At 43.8% G+C, this 25,716-nt stretch overlaps 1 protein-coding gene and 1 long non-coding RNA gene across 2 annotated transcripts in view; one reads left to right on the forward strand and one right to left on the reverse strand.

Annotated features, from left to right (window-relative positions):
• LOC142664551 (uncharacterized) overlaps positions 1–25,716 on the forward strand; it is a 186,220-nt gene that overhangs the window by 103,546 nt on the left and 56,958 nt on the right. The window contains exon 11 of the long non-coding RNA XR_012851314.1: positions 9,150–9,273. This is a non-coding gene — a long non-coding RNA (uncharacterized LOC142664551). The remainder of the gene's footprint in view (positions 1–9,149; positions 9,274–25,716) is intronic.
• Positions 19,792–25,716, reverse strand: part of ITPKA (inositol-trisphosphate 3-kinase A) — a 128,190-nt gene continuing 122,265 nt past the window's right edge. Inside the window, exon 7 of the mRNA XM_075843709.1 lies at positions 19,792–23,997. Coding sequence (XP_075699824.1) covers positions 23,797–23,997 — 201 coding nt within the window. The 3' untranslated portion in view covers positions 19,792–23,796. The remainder of the gene's footprint in view (positions 23,998–25,716) is intronic.

The following is a 25,716-nucleotide window of genomic DNA, read 5'->3' on the forward strand; positions in this document are numbered from 1 at the left end:
AGAGGCAGTGTGGCTGTCATGATTGCATTGTGACTTTTTTGGAGGCATTGTGGTTTTTATTTGGGCTTTGTGACTGGTAAAGTGGGCATTGAAGTTGTCATAAGGGCATTTTGTTGTCATGGGGCTGTGTGGTTGTCATGAGGTATTGAGGGTAATGTGGTTGTCATGATTGTTTTGTTAATGGGGCATTGAGGGCATGGTGGCTGGCGTAAGGTGCATTGTGGGTGGGATGATGGAGACTGTACATTGCATCTTTAATGAAGGCTTTTTTGCTGTGATGTGAGATATTGGTGATTTCATGGGTACATTGTTACTGTCACAGGGCATTGTGACTATGATGGGGGTTTTTTGGTTAGTTGGCCTTGTGGCTAATATTGAGGGGCATTTTGGCTTTTTGGACATAGCATGTGTCATGGGGGAATTTTGGCTGGCAGGTGTCATTGCTAGCATAGGGGACTAGTGTCTGTCATGTGATGGTTGGCAAAAGGGGAAGTGAGGGCATTGTGTTTGGCATGGAGGGCATTGTGTCTGTCAAAGTGATAAATTAGGAAATGTTGTCTGTCATGGGGGCATTATGGCTGGTGTAGGGACATTGAAGGTTTGTGGGTGTCATTGTGGCATTCGACTCACATAAGATGCTTTGAGACAAATATAACTGGTATGGAGGTCATTTTGGCTGTCATGGGGCGTTATTATTGGCAAAAGAAGAATTGAGGGCAAAGTGGCTGGTATGGAGGGCATTGTACCTATAATGACGCTATTGTGGCTGGGACAAGGCACATTGTGTGTATCCCTGTGGAATAGTGGCTCTTATGGAAGCATTGTGGCTGGAATTTGGACACTATTATTTGAATGGGAGCCATTGTGGCTGGCATTAGAGCATTCCGACTGGAATAATGCATATAGCGAGTGTCATTATGTCATTGTGACTCTCATTAGGGGCATTCTGGTTAGAATACTTCTATTCTAAATTGCATAGCCCATGATTGGCATTGTGACTTGCATGGAGGACATTGTGGCTGTCATTTTCACATTGTCGTTGGCAAAAGGGGAATTCAGGGCATTGTGGCTGGCTTGGAGGGTTGTGTGTCTGGTATAAGGGACAATGTTGGGGTCATGGGGGCATAGTGGTTCTAAAGGGAACACTGTGACTGGCACATAGGCATTGCTGCTGCCATGGGAGGCATTGTGGCTGGGATGTTGGACATTGTGGTCATCATCGAGAAATTGGTATTGAGGGCATTTTGACTAGCATATTAGGCATTTGGGGATTGTGATGGTCATGGTGACATTTTGACTTTCATGGTGGGAAGGTGGCTGAGATTAGAATCACTTTGGCTGGCATGGATAGCATTGAGGTGTTTATTTCGGCATAGTGGCTAGTAAAATTTACAGTGAGGGCATTGTAGTTGTCATAGTCGCATTGTGTTGTAGGGGATTAGTGGCTGTCATGAGGCCAAAGTAACTAGCATGGGGCACTATAGCTCGCATTGTGGCATTGTGGCTAGCATGGAGGGCATTTTTGCTAGCATTGGTGTCACTGTGGTTGTCATGGGGATATTTTGACTGGCATAAGAGTCATTGAGGGATTTGTCAGCAGGGCCGTCCTTAGGATAGATGGCGCCCCGTGCAAAATGATCTTTTGGCACTCCACCCCTATCATAAAAAAATGCCCCATAAAAAAGTATAATGCCCCCCCACAGTATAATTACCTATATAGTGCCCCCACACAGTATAATGACCTTTTAGTGCCGCCATTCAGTATAATAATAATATTTAATAATATATTATAACCCCTTCAAGGACACAGTATTTTGTCCTCTAATTGTGCCCACACAGTATTATGTCCCCTAAGTGCCATACACAGTATATTGCCCCCTGTAGTGCCCCTACACAGTATAATGTCCGCTTAGTGGCCTTCACACAATATAATGCCCCCCTCCCCTGGCTGCACACACAGTCCCCTCTTTTAGATAGTGCCCCCTGTAGATTGTGCCATACAGCCTCCTTGTAGACCGTGCCGTACAGCCCCCCACCGCCCCTTGTAGACAGTGCACCCAAACCCAAAAAATTTTAACTCACCTGGGCCCCGTTCCCACGATGAACTGAGCTGCTCCACAACACCGACTACGGGATCCTTGCGTAGGCCGGCATGATCCTGAAGCCTAGTAAAGAGTTTCCTAACCTTTTTGGACTTAAAGTAGTGCCACACAGCCCCCTTGTAGGTAGCACCCCCCCTTCCTGTAGAACGCACTACTGTAGCTCCCTGTAGGAGCGGAATCCCCCTGTGGCCTGGGATTCCACTACTGGACGGAGCACTTGATGTCTCTGTCCATATATGGACAGTGACGTCAGGGGCTTCTCCTGGGGTGGAATCCCCAGTCACAGCGTCGAAATTCCACTCCAGGAGAAGCCCCTGACGTCTCTGTCCATTTATGGACCGTGACATCAGGGGCTTCTCCTGGGGTGGAATCCCCAGTCACCGCGTCGGCAACACTGTAGACGGGGATTTCGCTTCAGGAGTTGCCCCTAATGTCACTGTCCACAAATGCATAAATGGACAGAGACATCAAGCTCTCCGTCCAGGAGCGTAATCCCCGGTCACACGGGGATTCCGCTTCTTCAGGGAGCTACAGTGATGCTAGTAGATAGCAGAGCAGGGAGATACCTCCCTGCTCTGCTATAGTGTTCAATAGTATTTGCGTCCTAAGGACAAAGATACTATTGAATATGGTGTCGCTACCGCTGTAGCAGACACAGTGGCTGCTAGCGGCACCACCGGCATGGTGTCGCCGCTAGCAGCGGCTATGGCTGCTACAGCGGTAGTGACGCCACTAAGAGAAGAGGCGCCCTGGTGGAAAGTGAGCTGTTGAGTCGCCGGGCCCGGGCTCTTCTGAAACACAAGCACGGGAATGGAGCCAGCGCAGCGCCCCCTTCCTCCTCCTGGAATGATGCGACCTGTGCAATTGCACAGGTCGCACACTCCTAAAGCCAGCCCTGGTTGTCATCATGGGGCATTGTGTCTTTGATAAGGGACATTGTTGATTTCATTTGTGTCTGTTGTGGGGTTTTCATGACTGTCATGGGGGCTTTGTGATTGGTTGGTATGTGAGACATTTACAGCATTGTGGCTGGCATATAGGACATTGGGGTCATTGTGGTTCTCATTTTGGCTGGCATAAGAGGCATTGGTTGCATTGTTGCAGGGGTAAAGTACATTGCGGCTTTCATAGTGGCATTGTAGCTAGCATAGGGGCCATTGACGGCATTGTGACTGTCATGACTGCATTTGGGCTGGGAAAAGGGACATAGCAAGTCTCATGGGGGCATTGTGGCTGACATGTACCATCATGGCTGGCATGGGGGCTTTGTGACTATCTTTTGGACATTGTGTTTGGCAAAGGGGGAAGTGAGTACATTGTGGCTGGCATGTAGGACGTTGTTTTAGGAAAATGAGATTAATCTGATTCTTAGGGGCATTAAAGGTATGTGGTTGTCATTGGGTCATTGTGGTTGGCATAAGGGCTATTTGCAGCATTGTTGCTGGAATAAAGTACATTGTTGCTGGCATGGAGGCATTGTGGCTAGGATAAGGCATATTGAGGGCATTGCGGCTGTCATGGGGCATTTTGGCTGGAATAATAAACATGGAGGATGTTATTGAGGCTGGCTTCATTTATGACATGGGGGCTTTGTGGTTGTCTTGGTGGTTTTGTCGTTGGCAAAGGGAGAAGTGAGGGAATTGTGGCTGACATGGATGGCAATGTGTTTCTCAAAAGGGGATGTGAGGACATTTTGGCTGTCATGGAGGCAATATGGTTGGCATACGGGCATTGAATGTTTGTGGTTGTCATTGGAGTAGTGAGGCAGGCATAAGGGACATTGTGGGTGTCATGAGCGCTTTTTGGCGGCGATAAAGGATATTGCATATATCATGGCATCATTGTGGTTGTCATGGGGGTTTAGTGGCTTTCATAGAGATTTTGTGGCTGGCATGATGACTTTTTTAGCGGACATAGTATATTGTAGTTGTCATAGGGGCTTTGAGGGCATTGTCGTTGTCATGAGTGTACTGTGGTTGGCTTAGGGGACATTAGGGCAAAGTGGCTGGCATAAGGGGCATTATGGATGGCATAAGGAACACTGTGGACATTGTAACTGTCATAGGGGCATTTTGGTTGGGTTTTGGGATATTGGTGATTTCATGGATGGCGTTCTGTCTCGCAAAAGTGGATGTGAGGACATTTTGATAGTCATGGAGGCAATATTGTTGGCATATGGGCTTTAAAAGTTTGTGGTTGTCATTGGGGCATTGAGGCTGGCATAAGGGCCATTCATGGCGTTACTACATAGATAAAGTACATTGTTGGCATTGTAGCTTGCATGGAGCTTTGCGGATGCCATAGGGACATTGTAGTAATCATATGGTTCATTCAGTAGATTGTGGCTGGAAATTTTTGGTATAATAAACACTAAGCAAATTGTGTTGTTCATTAGGGCATTGGCGGTATTGTTCCTGGGATAAAGTACATTCTGGCTGGCATGGGGAAATTGTAACTGGAAAATGGATCTAGCTGTTGTCATGTCGGCATTGTGGCCGGCATGGGGGCAGTGTGAGTGCTATGAAGGCTTTCTTTTTGCAAAGGGGACATTGAGTACATTGTGGCTGACATAAAGGGCATTGTAACTGGTATAATCCCATTGTGGTTGGCAAAAAAGTAACGGAGAGCACTGTGGCTGGCATGGAGGTCATTGATGCTGTAATAAAAACTGTGGCTGAGATAAGGGACATTGTGGGTGTAATAAGGGCATTTTGGCGGAGATGAGGGAAATTGGGAATGTTATTGGAACATTGACATGGGGCATTGTAGTTGCCATAGGGGCATAGAGGCCATTGTGGTTGTCATTGTTGTATTGTGGTTGGCTTAGGGCAGGGGCCTCAAGCACGCGGGCCGCATGCGGCCCCTGGAGCTGTCATCTGTGGCCCGCGGGAAGCAGAGCCGCTAGTATAGGCTCTGCTCCGAGACTCTGGAATTCCCTGACATTTCTGTCCACATATGAACAGCGATGTCTGGGGCTTCCGCAGAGCCGGAGTCCCGTGCAGAGCGCTAGCATAGGCTCTGCTCCAGGACTCTGTGGAATTCCCTGACATCGCTGTCCATATATGGACAGTGTGTCAGGGTCTTCCCCAGAGCGGAGACCCGGGCAGAGCGCTAGTATCGGCTCTGCTCCAGGACACTGTGGAATTCCCTGACATCGCTGTCCATATATGGACAGTGTGTCAGGGTCTTCCCCAGAGTGGTGTCCCGGGCAGAGCGCTAGTATTGGCTCTGCTCCGGGACTCCGTCGAATTCCCTGACATCGCTGTCCATGTTTGGACACCCGATGTCTGGGGCTTCCCCAGAGCCGAAGTCCCGGGCAGAGCGCTAGTCTAGGCTCTGCTCTGGGACTCTGGGGAAGCCTCTGACATCGCTGTCCATACATCGACAATGATGTCAGGGGCTTCCCCAGAGCAGGAGTCCCAGTGATGTCAGGAGCACAGCTGGAGTCCCAGGAAGAGCCTACTAGTGTTCTGCCTGGGACTCCAGCTCTGGGGTTGCCCCTGACATCACTGTGGCAGCATCTGCGGAGGGCACTATGGCAGCATCTGCGGAGGGCACTGTGGCAGCATCTGCGGAGGGCACTGTGGCAGCATCTGCGGAGGGCACTGTGGCAGCATCTGCGGAGGGCACTGTGGCAGCATCTGCGGAGGGCACGGTGGCAGCAACTGTGGAGGGCATGGTGGCAGCATCTGTGGAGGGCACGGTGGCAGCATCTGCGGAGGGCACGGTGGCAGCATCTGCGGAGGGCACGGTGGCAGCATCTACGGAGGGCACGTGGCAGCATCTACGGAGGGCACGGTGGCAGCATCTACAGAGGGCACGGTGGCAGCATCTACAGAGGACACTGTGGCAGCATCTACAGAGGGCACTGTGGCAGTATGTACAGAGGACACTGTGACATTATCTAGGGGTGTGTTGCATTATCTACAGAGGGCACTGTGGCATTATCTACAGAGGACTCTGGCAGCATCCACCGAGGGCACTGCGGCAGCATCCACCGAGGGCACTGTGGCACTATCTAAATAGGGGCTGCCCAATCTTGACGTGTGTCTGCCAAACGCTCTGTATGCGGCCCACTTACCCGGCCGAGTTTGAGACCCCTGGCTTAGGGCATTGTGGCTGGCATAATAGGGTTTGAGTGGGAATAGAGACACTGCAGACTCTGTAGCTGTCATGGGGATATTGGCTGGGATATTGGCTTGGATATGGGTTATTGGTGATTTCTTGGTGGCATTATGATTGTCATGGGTTTTTTGTGGCTGTCATGGGGCTTTGTGGTTGGTTGGCAATGTGGCTGGCATGGAGTACACTGTGGTTAACATTAGGGGCATTTTGACTGGGATAAGGGACATAGCAGGTGTCATGAGGGCATCATAGGAGGCAGGTGTCACTATGGCTGGCATGGGACTTTGTGTCTGTCGTGGTTGTTGGCGAAGATGAAAGTGCTGGCATAAGAGGCATTGAGGGCACTGTGGCTTGCATTAAGAACATACTGGCAGTCACTGTGGGTGGGATAAGGGGTGTTGACGGCACTTTTGTAGGGATCAAGTACTTTGTGATCAGACCCAAAGACAAGGACAGACGAGTTCTAAAAGGCCCATGGGGTGGATGCCCCTTTGGGGGTACAGACTACATCATGGGTATGTACATTTACAAGGCTGTGACGTTTTGATTGTGAATACTGTACTCATCAAATACTTTTTATTGTGCATTTTCAACAAATACAGTAACATACACAAAAATAAACACCCACTTCCCAACCATAATCCCCACCCTTTCCACTCATCCAACAGCCAGAGAGAACAACTGAAGGAAAGGACCATAGCAATGACATAGGAAGTTCTTGCCACGCAGGGCAGACACATATACAGTTACATTAATCATGTACTACGGCATTTTATTGTTATACTCTGTCATCTACAGCATTTGTGGTAGGTGCAGCATTCTTGTAAAACCATTATTGTATTTGTATATACCACACAGTGGCGTCTCATCCTGTTTCTGTGGGGCTCATTTTTTTAACGGTATTTTTAATGCATACCAAATAAGATATTATTCTTATTTTACTAATTCCTGGCCTTCCAGTACTCATGTGTTCTTGTCATGGGTCAGATCATAGATATAGAGAGTGTGGCCTTATATGCACTTTGACATAATGACCCTAGTACAGCCACTGTGTGTACGTGCACCCAAGGCCTAGTTCACACAGTTTTTTACAGGCAGAAAATCCTGCCTGGAAAAATCAGCTCACATTTTTTTGTACCACATGCTTTTTTTAACGCGATTTTTGCTGCTTTTTTTTTTTTGCCGCCTTTTTTTTAGGTGTTTTTTTTAACCTTTTTCTTGAACAAGCAAAGTAAAAAAACTGCACCCATTTAAAAAAAAAAAAATGCATCAAGCACCTTGGCCATTCGCAACGTTTTTTCCGTCTCCCATTGCTTTCAATGGGGGTTTTGAGGCGGAAAACACCTTAAGATAGGTAATGTCGGAAAAAAAGCCTCTGCTTTCCATTAAAATCAATTGAAGGCTTTTTCGGCGCGGTTTTCGATGCGGTTACCGCATAAAATAAATGCGTGTGAACAGGGCCTTAAAGGTCCAATGTTAATTTTTCCATAATATAAATTTCTAAGGCCTTGTTCAAACACTGCAGGTTTGATGGAGATTTTGCATGCTTTTTTAAATGTATTATTCTGGAGCATGCTCTGATTTCCGTGTGGAAAATGTTCAGCAGCATGTGGATGAGATTTTCTTTTTAACAGTCTTCTGCTAAGAAATTCAGACGTAAAATCCACCATGAGTGCAGGGTCCCTTAGGGCTAGTTCACGCAGAGTACTGTGGTTCACATTTTGACGCGGAAAACGCGTCAGAATTAGCTTAAGTAAACGACCAAAACCACCACACGTTGATTTTAATGGGAGGCGGAATCGTTTTTTTTGCGTGGCGGATTTCGGCAGCCTGCGGGGAAAAAAAGCACTATGTTCAGATAATGTAGTAGATGTTACCTGCAGTCCTATGTAACACCACAGATAACACAGTGATATCTCTCTGAGTACAGATAATGTAGTAGATGTCATCTGCAGTCCTATGTAACACCACAGATAACACAGTGATATCTCTCTGAGTACAGATAATGTAGAAGTTTTACCTGCAGTCCTATGTAACACCACATATAACACAGTGATAACGCTCTGAGTACAGATAATGTAGTAGATGTTATCTGCAGTCCTATGTAACACCACAGATAACACAGTGATAACTCTGATTGCAGATAATGTAGAAGTGTTACCTGCAGTCCTATGTAACACCACAGATAACACAGTGATAACGCTCTGAGTACAGATAATGTAGTAGATGTTACTTGCAGTCCTATGTAACACCACAGATAACACAGTGATATCTCTCTGAGTACAGATAATGTAGAAGTGTTACCTGCAGTCTTATGTAACACCACAGATAACACAGTGATAACGCTTTGAGTACAGATAATGTAGTAGATGTTATCTGCAGTCCTATGTAACACCACAGATAACACAGTGATAACTCTGATTGCAGATAATGTAGTAGCTGTTGCCTGCAGTCCTATGTAACATCACAGATAACACATTGTGCTAAATTACAATCTCAGCTCTGCTACAATGTGTTATCTATGGTGTTACATAGGACTGCAGGCAACAGCTACTACATTCTCTGTACTCAGAGAGTTATCACTGTGTGTTATCTGTGGTGTTACATAGGACTGCAGGTAACACTACTACATTATCTGTGCTGTGTACATATGTGCCTGTGTGCGTATATATGGGTCTGTTTGTGAATGTGTCTTTGTACTTGTATATTTGTGCCTTTTATGTATTTGCATATGTTCCGGTCTGTGTATCTGCCGGTGTGTGTGCGTATATGTGTCTGTACGTCTATATATTTGCCTGTATGTATATATTCCAGAATGTGTGTATGTATATTTGCCTGTATGTCTAAATATCTGTCTTTATGTATGTACAGTATATATGTTCCAGCGTGTCTATATATGTGGTTAATTTTTGGTTTGTGTAGGGGGCGGCAATAGAGAGTCCCGCACAGGACGCCATCCAACCTAAGGCCGGCCCTGGCTGTCACCAACCCTAGTCAGAAGGAACTCCACCGCTGCCTGCGCCGAATGACCTCCTCGGCTCCTCCGGTAAGTCACACCAGGCAGAGCGGAGAGTGGTAGTGGTAGGCTACTGCTCACCGGTCTGTTCACAGTGTGGCGCTATTAGAAGGGGTGGGAGTGTGGCGCTATTTACAAAAGGGCAGCGGGCTGTGTGTGGCACTATCTACAAGGAGGGCTGTGTGTGGCACTATTTACAAGGGGGGCTGTGTGTGGCACTATTTACAAGGGGGGCTGTGTGTGGCATTATTTACAAGGGGTGCTGTGTGTGGCACTATCTACAGGGGGCTGTGTGTGTGTGGCACTATCTACAGGGAGCTGTGTGTGGCACTATCTACAAGAGAGGGGCTGTGTGGCTCTATCTACAGGGGGCTGTGTGTGGCCTCTTTAATTTATTTTCTTTTAATTTATTTTTATGTTAATAACATTATAGAGCTATATCGCTTGTAAAATGTACAAATGCTTTTATACTCAAGTGACATTAAAAAAATTGTGAACAAAAAATTACATCTCATTGATTGGTAGGGAAAGAAAACATGGCGAGGGGGAAGGAGATGTCGGGAAATAAGTTGGGGGGGGGGGCACCAATCTGAATCTTTGCCCCGGGTGCAGGAGAACCTAGCTACGCCTCTGCCCTCAGGGGTTAAAGATGCTTGGCAAAACAATCAATACATTTAAACCAGAATATAGTTCTCGGCAAGAATTATAGGATGCTTTGTTCACTACCTACACCAAGCATTTTTGGGGTTTGAATTTGCATAGGGGTTCCCCTAGAATGGAAACATTGTTCAGAGGTTTCCCCATAGTAATATGAGTAGGAATTACTGTTCTAATAGCTTAAAGACTGCACAATCTTTGACAGCCTCCAGGTGGCAGCATTGCCCATTGCATACATTATAAGATGCCCATGCACCATATTTTGGATGGAGTACAGATGGCTATGAAGTCATCTACACAAAATAAAACTGTTCTACATACAATTCTACAAGTGCAAATGTGGCATATGTAGGGAAACTCCCAAATGTGAAAAATCGATCCCACCACCCAGATGTCTCGTCGGCAATGTCATGGTGCACAACTCATATGTTTACTTCTGTGAGAACAACAGAATCTTTGCTATATGCAGAAGGGTTTATATACATTTTTTTTTCACAAACTACTGCCACCAGGTTTTACTACCACAAGATTTTAGTGCTTCCTTTTAAACGTTTAGCATTGTTATAAAACACCCTTATTTAGCTAATGGACAGTGACGTCAAGGGCTTCCCCGGTCTCAGCGCTTAAAGTAGCGCAGTGCCCAGGGAGTCCTCGAGGAGTGGAGGAGCTCCCTCTGATCCTCTGCTCTGTACTAATGCTGAAGCAGGGAGCTGACGGTTCGTTGCTTCAGCATTGGATTCAACTGTTTTTATGTCCTGTATCTACACAGATACCATTAACACCGGGACATACCACCTGCCTCCCAGGACTGCGGGACACCGCCTGGAATCTGGAACTGTACAGCTGAATTTGGGATGGTTGGGAGGTATGGCTAAGCTATAATACCACACATAACCTGTGGACAGCTGTGGCATTGTTTTTGGAAGAAAGCAGCCATATTTCTCTTATCCTGGACATCTCTGTAATGGGACGCCGGCATCACTTACTCGCAAGCGGCTGCAGCCTGTTGCGTTCTAGCTGGCGTCTCCCTCCTCAGAGATGCCAGCAAACGCTGCCGCACTGCTCCATTGTATAATTTGTGGTGCGTGCTCGCACTCGTTCCCGGCCTTAAAGGGCCAGCATGCGCACCAGTGTAAAGTTCCCTATCCAATCCCTATGCTCCCTGCATTATAAAAAGGGCTCTGCCCTCTTCCTCCTTGCCTGAGCTTTGTGTCTGCCCATGTTTGTTATTGCAAATAGTCCCTTAGTTGTATCCTGTGTTCACATATCCTGTGTCCTGTAATTGTGTTTGTTCCAGTGCGATGTCTAGTGCCAGAGTCGAGTTCGTCATCTGTGCCAAGTGTCATCTGCTAAGCCAAGCAGTGGCGTAACTACCGCTGCTACGGGGCCCGCAACTTGGAGGGGCCCGTGCTGCCAGCCGACACGCCCCCCCCCCCCATATGCCCGGGGGCGCCACTAGCAGCCGTTATGGCTTCTACAGCGGTAGCGCTGCTACTACGGGGCCCGCGCCGCCGAGCCCTCTCATGCCCGTAGGCGTCGCTAGCACCGGAGGGGGCCCCGATGCTAGCGACAACCAAATACATGCATTAGCGCTGATTGGCCGGTCATGTTCCGTGCCCGACCATTCAGCGCCTTACAATGACGCTGATTGGCGGGGCAAAATGACTTGCCCCGCCAATCAGCGCCATTCAACGACGCTAGCGGCGCGATGACGTCATCGCGCCGCTTCCGTGCTTGAAAGGCGCTGATTGACGGGGCAAGTCATTCTGCCTCGCCAATCCGCGTGATTGAATGACGCGTCGTTCAGCTCGAGCAGACCTGCTCAGAAGAGAGCAGGTCTGCATTGCCATCGGACTGCGCGGGAACGGGATCATGTGAGTATGTAAAGTTTTTTGTTTTTTTCTAATAAAACTGTGAGTGGCATTATCTATAGTGGGGGTTCTATCTACAGGCGGGGTCGCCTATATGTGGGCCACTATATACATGGGGGTCTATATGTGGGGATGTGGGGCACTATATACAGGGGGGGGTCTATATGTGGGACACTATCTACAGGGGGGGTCTATATGTGGGGCACTATATACAGAGGGAGCTATAAGTGAGACACTATACAGGGGTTGGCTATATGTAGAGCACTATAGGGGAGCTTTTTTTAGGGCACATTCTATATGCGCAGTAGGACATTGACGTTCGTCTGCGGTATTTTTTGCGTCACCGCGCTTGTCATAGTCAGGCGCCGCTTATACAGGCGCCTGATTGGCATAGACAGACCAGAGGACTTCATGATTCCTATTTAAAACTGGGCACTGACACAACACCGGCACCCCTTGAGAAAGCTACAGGCGAAACGCGCGTCGGGGGCGCACTTCTACACCTTGGGTCACACTAATCTCCTCAACATGGGTAAGTGCATCTGTTAGACCTATTCTGGCTTTATGCCGTTTTTCAAAGGCACTAGTCACTTTAAGTAAATACAGGCTTTTACTTTTGAGCTCTGTATACTCTGTTTTTTGTACCATTTGTACTTGAAATTATCAATATAGATGCACCCTGTGTTGGAGTTACATTGAATTAAATAAATCTTTTATACCATACACAAAAGGTATTTATATACTCTGATCAATGTATATATTGGTGATCCAGACAAGGATTTATTTTAGATTCTCCGTTTTTGTTATTTTTTGTATTTAATGTCATTAATAAAGATGTTTAATTTTTTCATACTTTGATATGTATGGACTCTTTTTTTCTCTAGTTTATATGATTATATAGGTGGAAGCAATGTCTCAGAAACATCTCAGGGGCCCAGGATGTGACATTACCTACATGGCAGGCAAAGAGTTAAAACTGGCATGCTTTACAATACTATCACAAATTTAGACACTGTAATCTGAAAGGATACCTGCAGGAACCTGTATGCGCTAAATACTTGGTTCTAGTAGGATCTTGGCAGACTTTAATGTGTTGGCAAGCTTCATGGAAAAAATAATCCAAGTGTTTTGTAATATTACCCATAGGGTATAAAACAAAAAAACAGTGTAAACAATAGCAAGTACTGTGTTTATAGCTATTTATATATAAAGCTCCAAGCTTATACAAAATATTACAAACTGGGAGAAACCTAGGAGAACTCACAGATTAAAAGATCTATTACAAAGCTGGTATATTGTGTGTTATTTTTATCCATCACTTCCAAACTTTCTAAATTAAATAATATAAATAAGATCATACAATGCTCTGGTTTTCAAGGCATGATCTATATTGGTCACGGTTCTACCACGAGTGAATGTATTATTTTCCTGAGCTCTTTTTGCTAGGCAGCACCCACAAATTCTTCCACCATTGCCTAACAAGAGGAGCTGCAGATGATCATGTCACTCCTGTGAGGATTGTTCAGGTTCTTGTTGGTACAGGGCTTGTGGAGAATACTTTAATAGCACTCCAGATATCTTCTTCTACAATGGTTGCTGATACCTAGCAATGGAGGAAGGAACTAAATGTAAATAAAGTTTTTTGTTTGTGGGCAGAGCTGGGGGCCGGCAGAAGAGCTTTGGTCTCCTTGCTGTAGTTTTGCGCCTTTTTAAGGCACAATACTTCATTTTTCCTCTTTTCTTTTAAAGGACTTCTGCATAAGCTCACATAAAAACATAGTTTTCTACTAGTGAAGAGCCCCTTTTATTGGTATGGCCAATAAGCTCAACCTGAATTTTAAAGGGGTTTGTCTTATGAAGACCGTATATCCATATGTGCTATTAGGGTAATTGGACTCCATAGAGGGGGTCCTACACTCAGGAACCCCTCTATGGGCTAGAGCAAAAAGAGGCTCGCAGAGTCTCCTACTCCGGCGGACCTGAGCTATTACACGGTCAGGCATTAAATTGAATTGACGGTATGTAATATTATATTTTCCCTGCAAGGTAAATGTATGGCCAGAGACCGCTTTCCCCGGCCATAACAGCTGAAGCCGAGACATTTTGAACCCGGACCCGTGGGTCGACTTCAATTTAAAAAGAGATTATCACTATGAGACAACCCCTTAACAACATCTGCCGTACATGTATGTCTGATGTGCGTTTTAACAATATCGGGCAGGCTCAGGAGCTGAGCTCGCACCATACGGGCTGGTTGCTTGCTGTTTTATTCCGGCCGTTTAACCCCTCAGGTGCTGCTGTCAATAGCAGCCGTAACATCTGAGTGGCTACAGAGGGAGGGGGCTCTACCCCGATTTTGTCGTAGAGTGCTGAACGACTGCCATGGCAGCTGGAGGCCTAGTAAAGGCCTTCAGGTCTTCCATCTGTGTGCTACTATTAAGCAATAGGAGAAAACAGAAAAAGGTAATACATAATTATTGCAGTCTATTGCATTCCAATGATCGCATAGTAAAGCCCCCTAGGGGGGCTTAAAGAAAAAAATTATAACATTTTGGAAGGCAAAGATGAAAAAATCACTAAAATTGGCTGTGTCCTTAAGATTCTCTCTCGCTCTGGAGAACACATTATGTGTATACCACTGACAGCCCAACAGAACAGAATTTTCTGTGTCCCAGACAGTAGCTCTTCTGATTGAGCTATCTGGGATTTTGGACAGCTGAATTGCTGAATCTTTTGTCCAGGTTCTCTTGATTCTTGAGATTCCTTGCATTGATTACCTGATCGTCCTCACACTTTTAGCTTCCTTTTTAAGCCTGGCCTTTGCATTTCCTCCGTGCCAGACTATTGAGCTTCCTGCCTATAGTTTATTACTGCCTGAGGCCCCATGCACCTGGCCGTGCCCGTAATCACAGCCCACGATTGAGGGGAAAGCCGGCCGCCGACATTTTTGAGCCGTGCTCCCATACAAAGTAAAACGGCCCATAAAACATGAAAAAACAGACATACTCCATAATTCCCGGAACTGTTCTATGGCACATATGTGGTTGTGTTCAGATGGCACTGGTTTCTTTTGGGTGCTCGAGGTAGGGTCCCAACCCGGGTATAGGTTAAGAATTTGTAGTCGGCACACCTTGCTTGTGTTACAAAAATATATATCTTTATTGGATGGATGCCAGAGGCTACATGTGCGACGTCGACGTTTCGGTCGATAAGACCTTCGTCGGGCACTGAGCCGTGCTGGGGACTGGATCGGTGCAAAATATAATGCGTATGTAGCGCTGCTATAGTGAGTACTGGGCGGCTTACCGCTCTAGATGGGCGCTCAGATAAGCCGCCCAGTACTCACTATAGCAGCGCTACATACGCATTATATTTTGCACCGATCCAGTCCCCAGCACGGCTCAGTGCCCGACGAAGGTCTTATCGACCGAAACGTCGACGTCGCACATGAAGCCTCTGGCATCCATCCAATAAAGGTATATATTTTTGTAACACAAGCAAGTTCTATGGCACGGACACCCATCCGGAAAGGTGTCCGCGGCCAATAGAACTGAAAGGGGCCGTAATTACGGCCAAATGTACGGTCGTGTGCATGGGGCCTTACTCTACAAACTACTACTGCTTTTTTTGTGCACTGAACTTGGATTGTTTCCTGACCATGTCTCTGCCTTACTCTACAAACAGTTGCTGCTTATCTGTGTACCTAACCTGTACTGTTAGGGTATGTTCACACGCAGTGTTTTCAGACGTAATTCGGGCGTTTTACACCTCGAATTATGCCTGAAAAAACGCCCCTAATACGCCTACAAACATCTGCCCATTGCTTTCAATGGGAATTACGATGTTCTGTTCCCACGAGCCTTTATTTTACGCGTCGCTGTCAAAATACGCTGAAAGCTATATCGCTACGTGCTGTATAAATGAATGGAGAGAAGTGTATGACGCTGATTGGTCAGCGTCATACACTTCTCTCCACAGCGCCCACTTGACCATATAGTAAAACACGCCCAGTTGTCCATTGAGAAACTCATTAGCATAAAGCTAATATAGGTCATAACTCCGTCAAAAATTATTGTTTTTCTGAATTAAAAACACTGCTGTAATCTACATTACAGCGCTGATCACATCATGTACAAGATAGGGCACTTATAATGTGGACAGAGCCTCTTTAACGTGCAAAATGGCCTGGTCATTAAGGGGTTAGGTCCTCTAGTAAAATCGATTATTTTTACAACATTTTACAGTACCTGGCATAAAAATATAACTCAGCGCCGACACTGAGCTAGCAGGAAATGATGGGAGATTTCAGCTCCGAAGCTTGCAGAGTTGTAAATGTAACTACAATACAGGCTGTAACTCAAGATCAGTACAAGATAGGTAATCCAATGTATTTATAAAGTTGATCAACTCTTTATATAGATTAACCATATATAAACTGTTATGGTGAACATCCACTGTAAGCACATAGTAAAAAATGCTTTTTTAGTCATAGCCTACCCCAGTTTGTGCTTCTCGTCATCTGGAATTCATAAAAAGGTCAGCTATAGAAATACACAGAGAAGCTATTTATGCTGAAACATGTTGAGAATTTATTGATACATGTACAACAGATATTTTGTGAACAGTATACATACATGTTACTAGATTTACTTCCAGTAATAATACAGTTTCTGCAGTTTAGTGTTTTGATCTCATATATAAATGGATTACAGTAAGTTACGTGTGAAATAAGTATTGAGACATATATGATGTCAACATACACATAGCAATATCAATAAATTTCTACCAACAAACCCTTTTATTAAAATAAATGTTCTTTTATATAATTAGCATTACAATATATTTTTTTTTCACATCTCCGTTTTCATTTTCTGAAGAAAAGTATTTTGCAAAAGTGTTTTCCCAAATATTTACTGAAAAATAGATAATGCATTACATAACATTTTACAAGTTATTTGTTATCACAGTGCATTCCAAACTCCCAACATAGTGGATCACATAGTATTGTAGTTGTTTGGATAAAATAATGCCACACTATAAAGTTACTGATGCCTCAGGTAAGGCTCCCTGCACACGGCTGTAGCCGTAATCACGGTACGGGATTACGGGCATGGATGGCCGAGGACAGTCACCCGCATTTGCGGGCCGTGCTCCTATTCTAAAGTATAGAAGCACGGTCCATTAATTAAAAAAATAGGACATGTCCTATTTTTTGCGGATCCTAACTACGGCCCGGACACCTTCCCGTAAATATACAGGAAGGTGTCCGTAGTCCATAGGAAGGAATGGATCCGTATTTCGATCCGCAATTACGGATCCGTAATTGTGGATCAAAATTACGATAGTGTGCATGGGGCCTAAGCTGGGAATCTTTGACAGATATAAAGTGCACCAGGCTTTGTCTATAGCCACTAAATAGCTGTTAATGCAAGCAGCAAGCAATGAGAGCACTCATGTATAATATACAGCCCTTAAATCAGCATTCAGGCAAATCATCATAAATAGAGGGCTTCCCTCCACCTTCCTGACCATTGCTGGAGTAGTGGCACAAGTTGGGGTTTGGGAGGATGTTAAAGCGGTTATCTAGGTTTTTAAAATTGATGGCCATCAATATTAGATTTGTGGAGGCCTGACTCTCAGCCCCCCTGCCGATCAGTTGTTTTAAGAGGCCTTGGAGCTCGTATGAGCGCTGCAGCCTCTCCATTGTTTACATGGATTTCCTTTTCATTCGTACTGGCACATTTGTAGTTGCTAAGTAAAGCATAGCAGCAATGTCCCATTCATTTGAATGGGACAAGACTGCAATACCTTGTTCAGCCGCAGCCTCTTCAAACAGCTGATCAGCGGGGGGTGGGGGTGAGAGAGATACCACTAGTAGTTTAGAATACATATTTCTGAAGCCAGATGCGTTTGAAAACAGACTAGATTCACAAACCTCACACTGAAATCTTATAATCTGCGTATAGGTCGTGTTGATCCAAGGGATTCCTCACTGAAGGATCTATGTTTATGTACGAAATAATTGTACTTGCACTCAAAACCTGGATTCATATGCCAACTGAGATCTGAATGGATCATGTAAAATCAAGTATCTTCTGTGAGAAGTATATTCTTACATTTCTAATATACACAACACTAAGAGCTGAACTTACCAAGTTTCTACAGAGTAAAGTCTATAGACTATAACACTGGTGGTTTAGGCCGGATTCACATGAGCGTTGCGAATCTCGGACGTGAAAAAAGGCAGTTTTTTACATCCGAGGTGCATCCATGCTCTGCGCTGCGGGACGCGATATCACGCATCCCCCATAGACTAGTCTATGGGGGGATGCGTGAAGCGTGAAAAAATAGGACATGTACTATTCTCTGGGACCCTTCACACGCTCCATTGAAACAACGGCCATGTGAATGGCCACATTGAATTATATAGGTCCGTCTGACGGCCGTTGTTTCAACAGCCGTCACATGGACATTTAACACGTTCGTATGAATAAGGCTTAAAATATGCATTTCACAATATAACATAGTCTCATGTATCTGGACACTCAATTTAAAAATCTTTCAAGACATCAGAGCTAAAAACCTAAAAGAATATCTGTTGTATTACAGTACATACATCTTATGTATCCTTGGTAGTTGAGCGATCATCAAAATAATCCCAACATTGAGCAGTTATGATGATAAAAGCTGCATCTGTGGTCCAAAGCAATGGATCAGACCAAATAAAATCTTTGAAATCCTTGTAAAAAAAATAATTATTTTACTGTGGCATACTGGCTATAGGCTTAAAGTAGAAAATACGGTATGAAGTAGTTTGCATTGTTATGATTGGTTAGTGGATGGCATATTAGGTTATTCTGAAAATAACATTGGTGCGTACATGTGAGCTAAATCCCCAATTCTCCTTAAAAAAAAAAAAGGGTTTGCATAACTGTAAGAAGTGCCCAAACCCCTTTGATGCTGCTGACATGTCTCATCTCTTGTGACGCAGTGCCATTGCGGAGGCAGTTCAGCGGTTTATGTACTATTACTTGCTGTTTACACTGTGTCAACAGAGCGAATGTAATCCCTTTGTTTTGTTAGTCACAGACACCCACTTATGTCATTCTCCGTCCCTTTGATAGGTCAGACAATTTATGAAAAGGCAAGCTGAGAAAGTTTCCTTAAAGAGGCTCTGTCACCAGATTTTGCAACCCCTATCTGCTATTGCAGCAGATAGGCGCTGCAATGTAGATTACAGTAACGTTTTTATTTTTAAAAAACGAGCATTTTTGGCCAAGTTATGACCATTTTTGTAGTTATGCAAATGAGGCTTGCAAAAGTCCAAGTGGGTGTGTTTAAAAGTAAAAGTCCAACTGGGCGTGTATTATGTGCGTACATCGGGGCGTTTTTAATACTTTTACTAGCTGGGCTTTCTGACGAGAAGTATCATCCACTTCTCTTCAGAACGCCCAGCTTCTGGCAGTGCAGACACAGCGTGTTCTCGAGAGATCACGCTGTGTCGTCACTCACAGGTCCTGCATCGTGTCAGACGAGCGAGGACACCGGCACCAGAGGCTTCAGTTGATTCTGCAGCAGCATCGGCGTTAGCAGGTAAGTCGATGTAGCTACTTACCTGCAAACGCTGATGCTGCTGCAGAATCAACTGAAGCCTCTGGTGCCGATGTGTCCTCGCTCGTCTGACACGATGCAGGACCTGTGAGTGACGTCACAGCGTGATCTCTCGAGAACACGGCTGTGTCTGCACTGCCAGAAGCTGGGCGTTGTGTAGAGAAGTGGATGATACTTCTCATCAGAGCGCCCAGCTAGTAAAAGTATTAAAAACGCCCCGATGTACACACATAATACACGCCCACTTGGACTTTTACTTTTAAACACACCCACTTGGACTTTTGCAAGCCTCATTTGCATAACTACAAATATGGTCATAACTTGGCCAAAAATGCTCGTTTTTTAAAAATAAAAACGTTACTGTAATCTACATTGCAGCGCCTATCTGCTGCGATAGCAGATAGGGGTTGCAAAATCTGGTGACAGAGCCTCTTTAACTCCAATAGACTTCAATGAAGAGAACCTCTCCATACATCTTCCTTCCAAATGTGCTTGCTGCCAGTAGTCAGGGAAACCCCATTCTCCTGATGGAGGAAACTCCCAGCAGACATTTTTCACATTCCCCTTTGAGTGAATTAAATAATGACATTATTTATTGTTTTTAAGAATAAAAATAAACTTTGCCTTCCCGATGCATAACTATGAGCACTGATATAGGGAATCAAGCACTTGATCTTAAACTCTAAAGATAAATCTGAACGGTCATGTATACATAAATATGATTTATTGTAGCCGTCTTCCGTAAAAGAAGATGGTAGAAACTACAAAACAGATACCTGCTCTAGCCTGTAGGATCGTAACAGAAAAGAATGGTGCAGCGAGCAGTACAGTATGTTATTAAACACTGGCGTCTTTCTTGCCAATATATCTGTAACTGCTCTTGTTCATGCAATAGTTAATATAAGGCATACTAAAAACGTTATAGCAAGTCCGCACCTTCCACAAAGAGAGATCATGTAGATATGCAGCAAAATTGTCCACAGGCCGAATCCATTGCAAACATCATTATGTAAATGTCAATTTAAATATAGCTTATACTTGTCCATCTAAGACTATGCAGAGATGCATCCCATGTCCCATCAGTCACTACGCTGCCCTAGACTAGGACACTTTTAACTCTGAACTTTTAATTTGTCATTCGTCATTGTATTTTACTTTTGATCTATGTACTTCTACATGAATGATGGGAGGCACAATAAATACAGGTTCTTTTGGTTACAAGCATTTCTAATGTGTAATTTAATAGTTGTAATGGTGACTTCTGAGTAATAGGCATCACTATATATAAGTGGTTATATATATATATATATATATATATATATATATATATATCTATAAGAAGTATTCTCTGTGATAATTGCGAGTATGTTAGTAAAAAATATAATATGCAGCAAATAATGGTAATATACAGTCAAAGTAATTAAAGGGGCACTCCAGACAAAACATACGCACTGTATTATGTCTATTGTGGGGCCTTAGGGGGCGGTGCATGACACAGGAATTCAAAGAATTTATATCATGCACCGCCTCCTCATCCCCTGCACTAAGCAAAAATCTATTTTTCCTGGAATATTCCTTTAAGGGATTATATAAATATATATCTCATAGGCGTTTGTTTTGCCTTACTCTGGATCAGCACTGAAGTTAATGGACCTTTTTACACCCTTAGGCGTAATTCACACGAGCGTTGCGCACCTCGGCCGTGAAAAACGACAATTTTTCACGGCCGAGGTGCATCTGTGCTCGGCGATGTCTCGCATCCCCCATAGTCTAGAGTCTATGGAGAGATGCGTGAAAAGATAGGACATTTAACACGCTCGTGTGAATTAGGCCTAACTGACTTATGTAACTAAGCAGATACAGCACACATGTTCCATTCTGGATATTCTCCAATATCAGTTCATGAGACGTTCACAGTTAAGAGGTTACCAGAAACAGATAAATCACAGATGTTACATGATGCTCCCTATATCAAGTTTCTAACATCATAGTGTTATAAATATAGCAAAACATCGCTATGACAATCAGCAGTACCAGCATTCGGTATATAGGCCTTGAGGATGCATGGACAAGGCAAAGCGTTCCGACACCTTACCTCACAAGCTCTGAGCTGTGAATGCCGCGCTCTCTGTGATCATACTGCACTCAATAATTTAATCTAGTGGTGGTCAACCTATGAAGTTCTCAGATGCGGACCTTGGGCTGCACATTATATTCAATTCCCTGCTTCCTCCAGTTTGCAGAAACAGCAGAGTTATCTCCTATTCAATACAATGGACTGTGACCTCAAATGTACAATGAAGTTGGACTCCCACCGCTCAAACATTTATAGATATGCTTTAAATGTGTATAGTAGGAAAACCCCTTTACTAGTGCAGATAATGCTCACACAAAAAAAAAAAAAATATCACATTTTACTTTCTGGAGTCTGAAGACGATATATTATAGTTACATTTCTATGTGCACACTCTGATACCCTTCCGCAATGTGTACTTTAAACACTATGCAGTACACAAATGAAAAAAAGGAGGCATGTGCCGCAGGGTGATCGCCCAGGACCGATTTACTGTAATATAAACCAATAAGTTCCTGGCCTGCCGGTGATTAGTTATAACAAATCTAAAATGTTTAAAAAGGAGACATCCGAAGTGATCAGGGACTAAAAAAACTCTCTTAAAATAAGACCACTGTTCACTTTTTGAATGTAGATAGTCATTCACATTTATGCAAATACCACAATTTCTATAGTGTTTAATTATACTGTAGCTTGTATATCTAAAAATCCAAAGTTAAAAACATGTTAAAAAAACAAAAACATTATTACCAATGTTATTGCGGAGCTTGCCGTTTTTAACACATCATATAGATGGTCTATATGAGTTATAAACTATATGAATAGCATTGATATGTTTCAGGTGCTTAGAGGGTTATCCCAACATGATCGCTGGGGGTTCAAGAAAACGGGGGTCTTGAGGCCCCTGTTTGAACCGAGTGGCAGTCACGCTTGCTTGCTGCCACTCCAGTCATACTCTATGGACTGCCAGAAATAGCTGATAACTCTACTTGGTTTTGTTTGGCAGTCCAATAGAAAATAATTGGAGCGGCAGCGCAAATGCGTGACCGCCACTCTGTTCAAACAGGGGACTTGGGAAATCCCATTCTTTTGATCGGTGGGCATCCCAGCGAATTGGACCCCTAGCGATTTAAACACTAATCACCTATATTGTTTATAGGTGATAAGCTGCTATGGTATAACCCCTTTTAATTCTTTAAAAGACTTGATGGTGAACACATGAAGACCAGTTACAGACGTGACCGCAAGATCCGGATCCCTGTATAGAACCTGTGGGAATCCCGGTCCTGTCATCCTAATACAGATGCCATAATGTGGCCGTGTTATGGCCATCTGAAAGCATTAGGATGCATTCAGATGGGTGTGATATTGAATGTTTTGGTTTTTTTTGGTAGGTAAACTGCCATGTCTCTCAATGGGAGTTTGTAAATTGAAACAAATGCATGTTAGAAACGCAAGGAATACATACAGTGTGAATCCAGCCTGACCGGAAATCCTTTAAGAAAGCTCTTTTTTTGGGGGGAATGCGGTTGGCTTTTCTGAGAATCTCAGAATCCAATCTATTTTAGACTCTAAATATATGCTTCCCATGCTCAACCACATTACATTCACCAGTCGAAAACTGAAAATGCAGGTTAGCTGGAAACCAGAGGTCAAACCTCTCATAATTAGATATTGGCCTTACATATGTAACTGCGAGGTAAAGGTGATTTGGCCAGCAGCTGTCACATGTACACACGGTTTGGTTGTCCAGCACCTCTCAACAGAGGTAAAAAAAAAAAAAAAGATTGCCCAAAAAAATCTAACATGGGCAATGCGTATTATTGGCAAATCCCACTGAAACCTGCCAACAGAAAACAATGTGTTTGCGCAGCTTAACACATGAAGATCTTTTCTTAGGTACAAATTTCAACTTGTAAAAAAAGATTTTCCGTTTGTACAGCGCACATACCTATTCCTACAATAGGCAAACAGAAGTCTTTACATACATGGATCCATCTTCTATGTGGGGAAAATACTGTCCGACAGCATCACTGGCAGTATAGTAGTTCAATTCAGGTTATATTTTATGTTATAGTTCATAAAATGTATTAACTCTGATGAGATCACTGAAAATTCAGTAATGTAAAGTACGGGAAGGTTTCAGCAAACCAAGTAAAGTTTTTCGAAGATCATTTACAGATTACTGGAGAGGCTGTATATTATAAGCATTGTGATTCCTAAGTTAAAGCTTCTTCAGTTCCATCACCAGTAAATAAAATCCATCTCAAATAGTAAACAGCATCAAAATAAATGTATAATCCTAATGTAGTGGTCAGGTGACTCGCTGAGGAATCCTTATCAAGATGCAATGCTCGATAAGATTTCAATTAGATTGTCAACTCCATAAAGATAACCGTCTTCTCGGTTCCCCTCTTGCCAGGGAATACGGTGGTTCAGGTTTTGTCCCTCTAGTAGTGGTGTCGTTTTTCCAAAATCTATAAGCCATATGTTACACTTGCTTTTCTTGTCATGTACAAACAGCAAGGAGCTTCCAATCACCTAATAGAAAGGAAAAATTTATATTAGGCATTGCAGAACATTTGTGAATAGAAGAGAACTATATATTCCAGGTGGTTAGAAAAATTCTGTTTTTGATAAAATTCTTCAATAGGAAGGCGAGTTGTAAATGTAGGTTTTATTATACAAAAAAGTGAAATTTTAAATAAATAAAAATTCAGGTAGATTGTTTTCTCCATAGAATTCTTATTACACATTGAACAATTCAATATATTATACAGGGAGGCTATAAAACATTATACAAATGCAATTAATGCTGCAGGCCTACAGATGATCCGCGTGGCCATCAGGGCAGTGCAGGAGGTACTGTAGTCAGGGGCCAAGCTTACCTGTCAGCTGCCTTCTACTGCTGCATGGGACTCCAGTAGATACACTTACATGATATGAATGGGCCCCATTGAATAGGTAAGAAAATGCAAATATGTAGACTGTGATAATAATAGGCACTATATTTGTATGTTATTGCCATGAATCAGTCTTTTGGTCATCCTCAATGTATACTATGAATCTAAAAAGATGATTACAGATTTTGTCACAAAATCTTTGCGTTTCATAATGATCGTGTGATCCCTTCCCCAAAACACCCATCCTCAGTTGCCCAAATGAGGATATGAGAGAAGGGCCCAACTTACTGTATGGGGCACAGATATTTATAAAATGTATACATATAGTCATCTATACACTGTCATATGCCGCACATGTAAAGAAGGATTACTTGATTTCTGGTGCCATTTGAATATTCAACGAGGATTGTTTCAGGGGTCAAATTGCCCCCACGGAATTATATACATAGTGGAAAACCCGTGCCAGGTCCCACTTCTCATTATAAAGACAGAATATTCAGACTTTATTTTAATAGCAATACAATCACGCTGCGTACACGATACAAATGTGTTTAAAAGTTTCTTTCCTCATAGTATTACTTTGTCGGAGAAGGTGTCATGAAGGCACCTTAAATCACACACACACGTATCGTAAAAAAGAAAAAATAAATTATCATTCCCTGTGCAGTCATTGATATAAGTTAGATGTAGTGCAGTCAGAAGGTTTACATCTATTCTGCATATTTTGGGTATTATTCTATCTCTCTGCATTGATTCCTGTAAATTAATTCTATTTCCTTGCTTTTTGAGTGGGCAGGTTCTTCTGTAATCTCTGCTCTTAAAGCCCTATTACACCGGCCAATTTTGGGGGCTGATCAACGAGACAGCTCGTTGATCGGCGCTCATTTGCTCCTGTCACAAGGAGCTATATGGGGACAAACGGTCAATACTCCAATCGCTCGTCCCCATACGTTTTAATCATGTCGGAAGCGCGTCTCCCTATTTACACAGGGAGATGTGCTGCCGACAACAATGATATTTCAGCTTTTTAAAACTATACGAATAGCAGATGGACGAGAAAACTTCTATGAACGCTTGTCTGCCCGATAATTGCCCAGTGCAATTGCCCATGTTAGTTCCATGCTGCCCACCCATCCCATTGTGTTGTCCAGAGCTCTCTCTCTCTCTCTCCCCACTTCTGCTCCTCCTCCCCTCTCACAGCATACTGTCTCACAGAGAGTGAGGCTGTAGCTGCAACGCCTCCTACTTTACCAGCCTACTTATTGCAAAAGGAAGAGGTTTTTTTTAACATTTAGGGCTAGTCCACACATGGTGTAAATACTACGGATTTTCCGCAATGTATTATGTTGCGGAAAAT

The sequence above is a fragment of the Rhinoderma darwinii genome, chromosome 12, assembly GCF_050947455.1.
Source record: "Rhinoderma darwinii isolate aRhiDar2 chromosome 12, aRhiDar2.hap1, whole genome shotgun sequence".
Taxonomy (NCBI): Eukaryota; Metazoa; Chordata; class Amphibia; order Anura; family Rhinodermatidae; genus Rhinoderma; species Rhinoderma darwinii.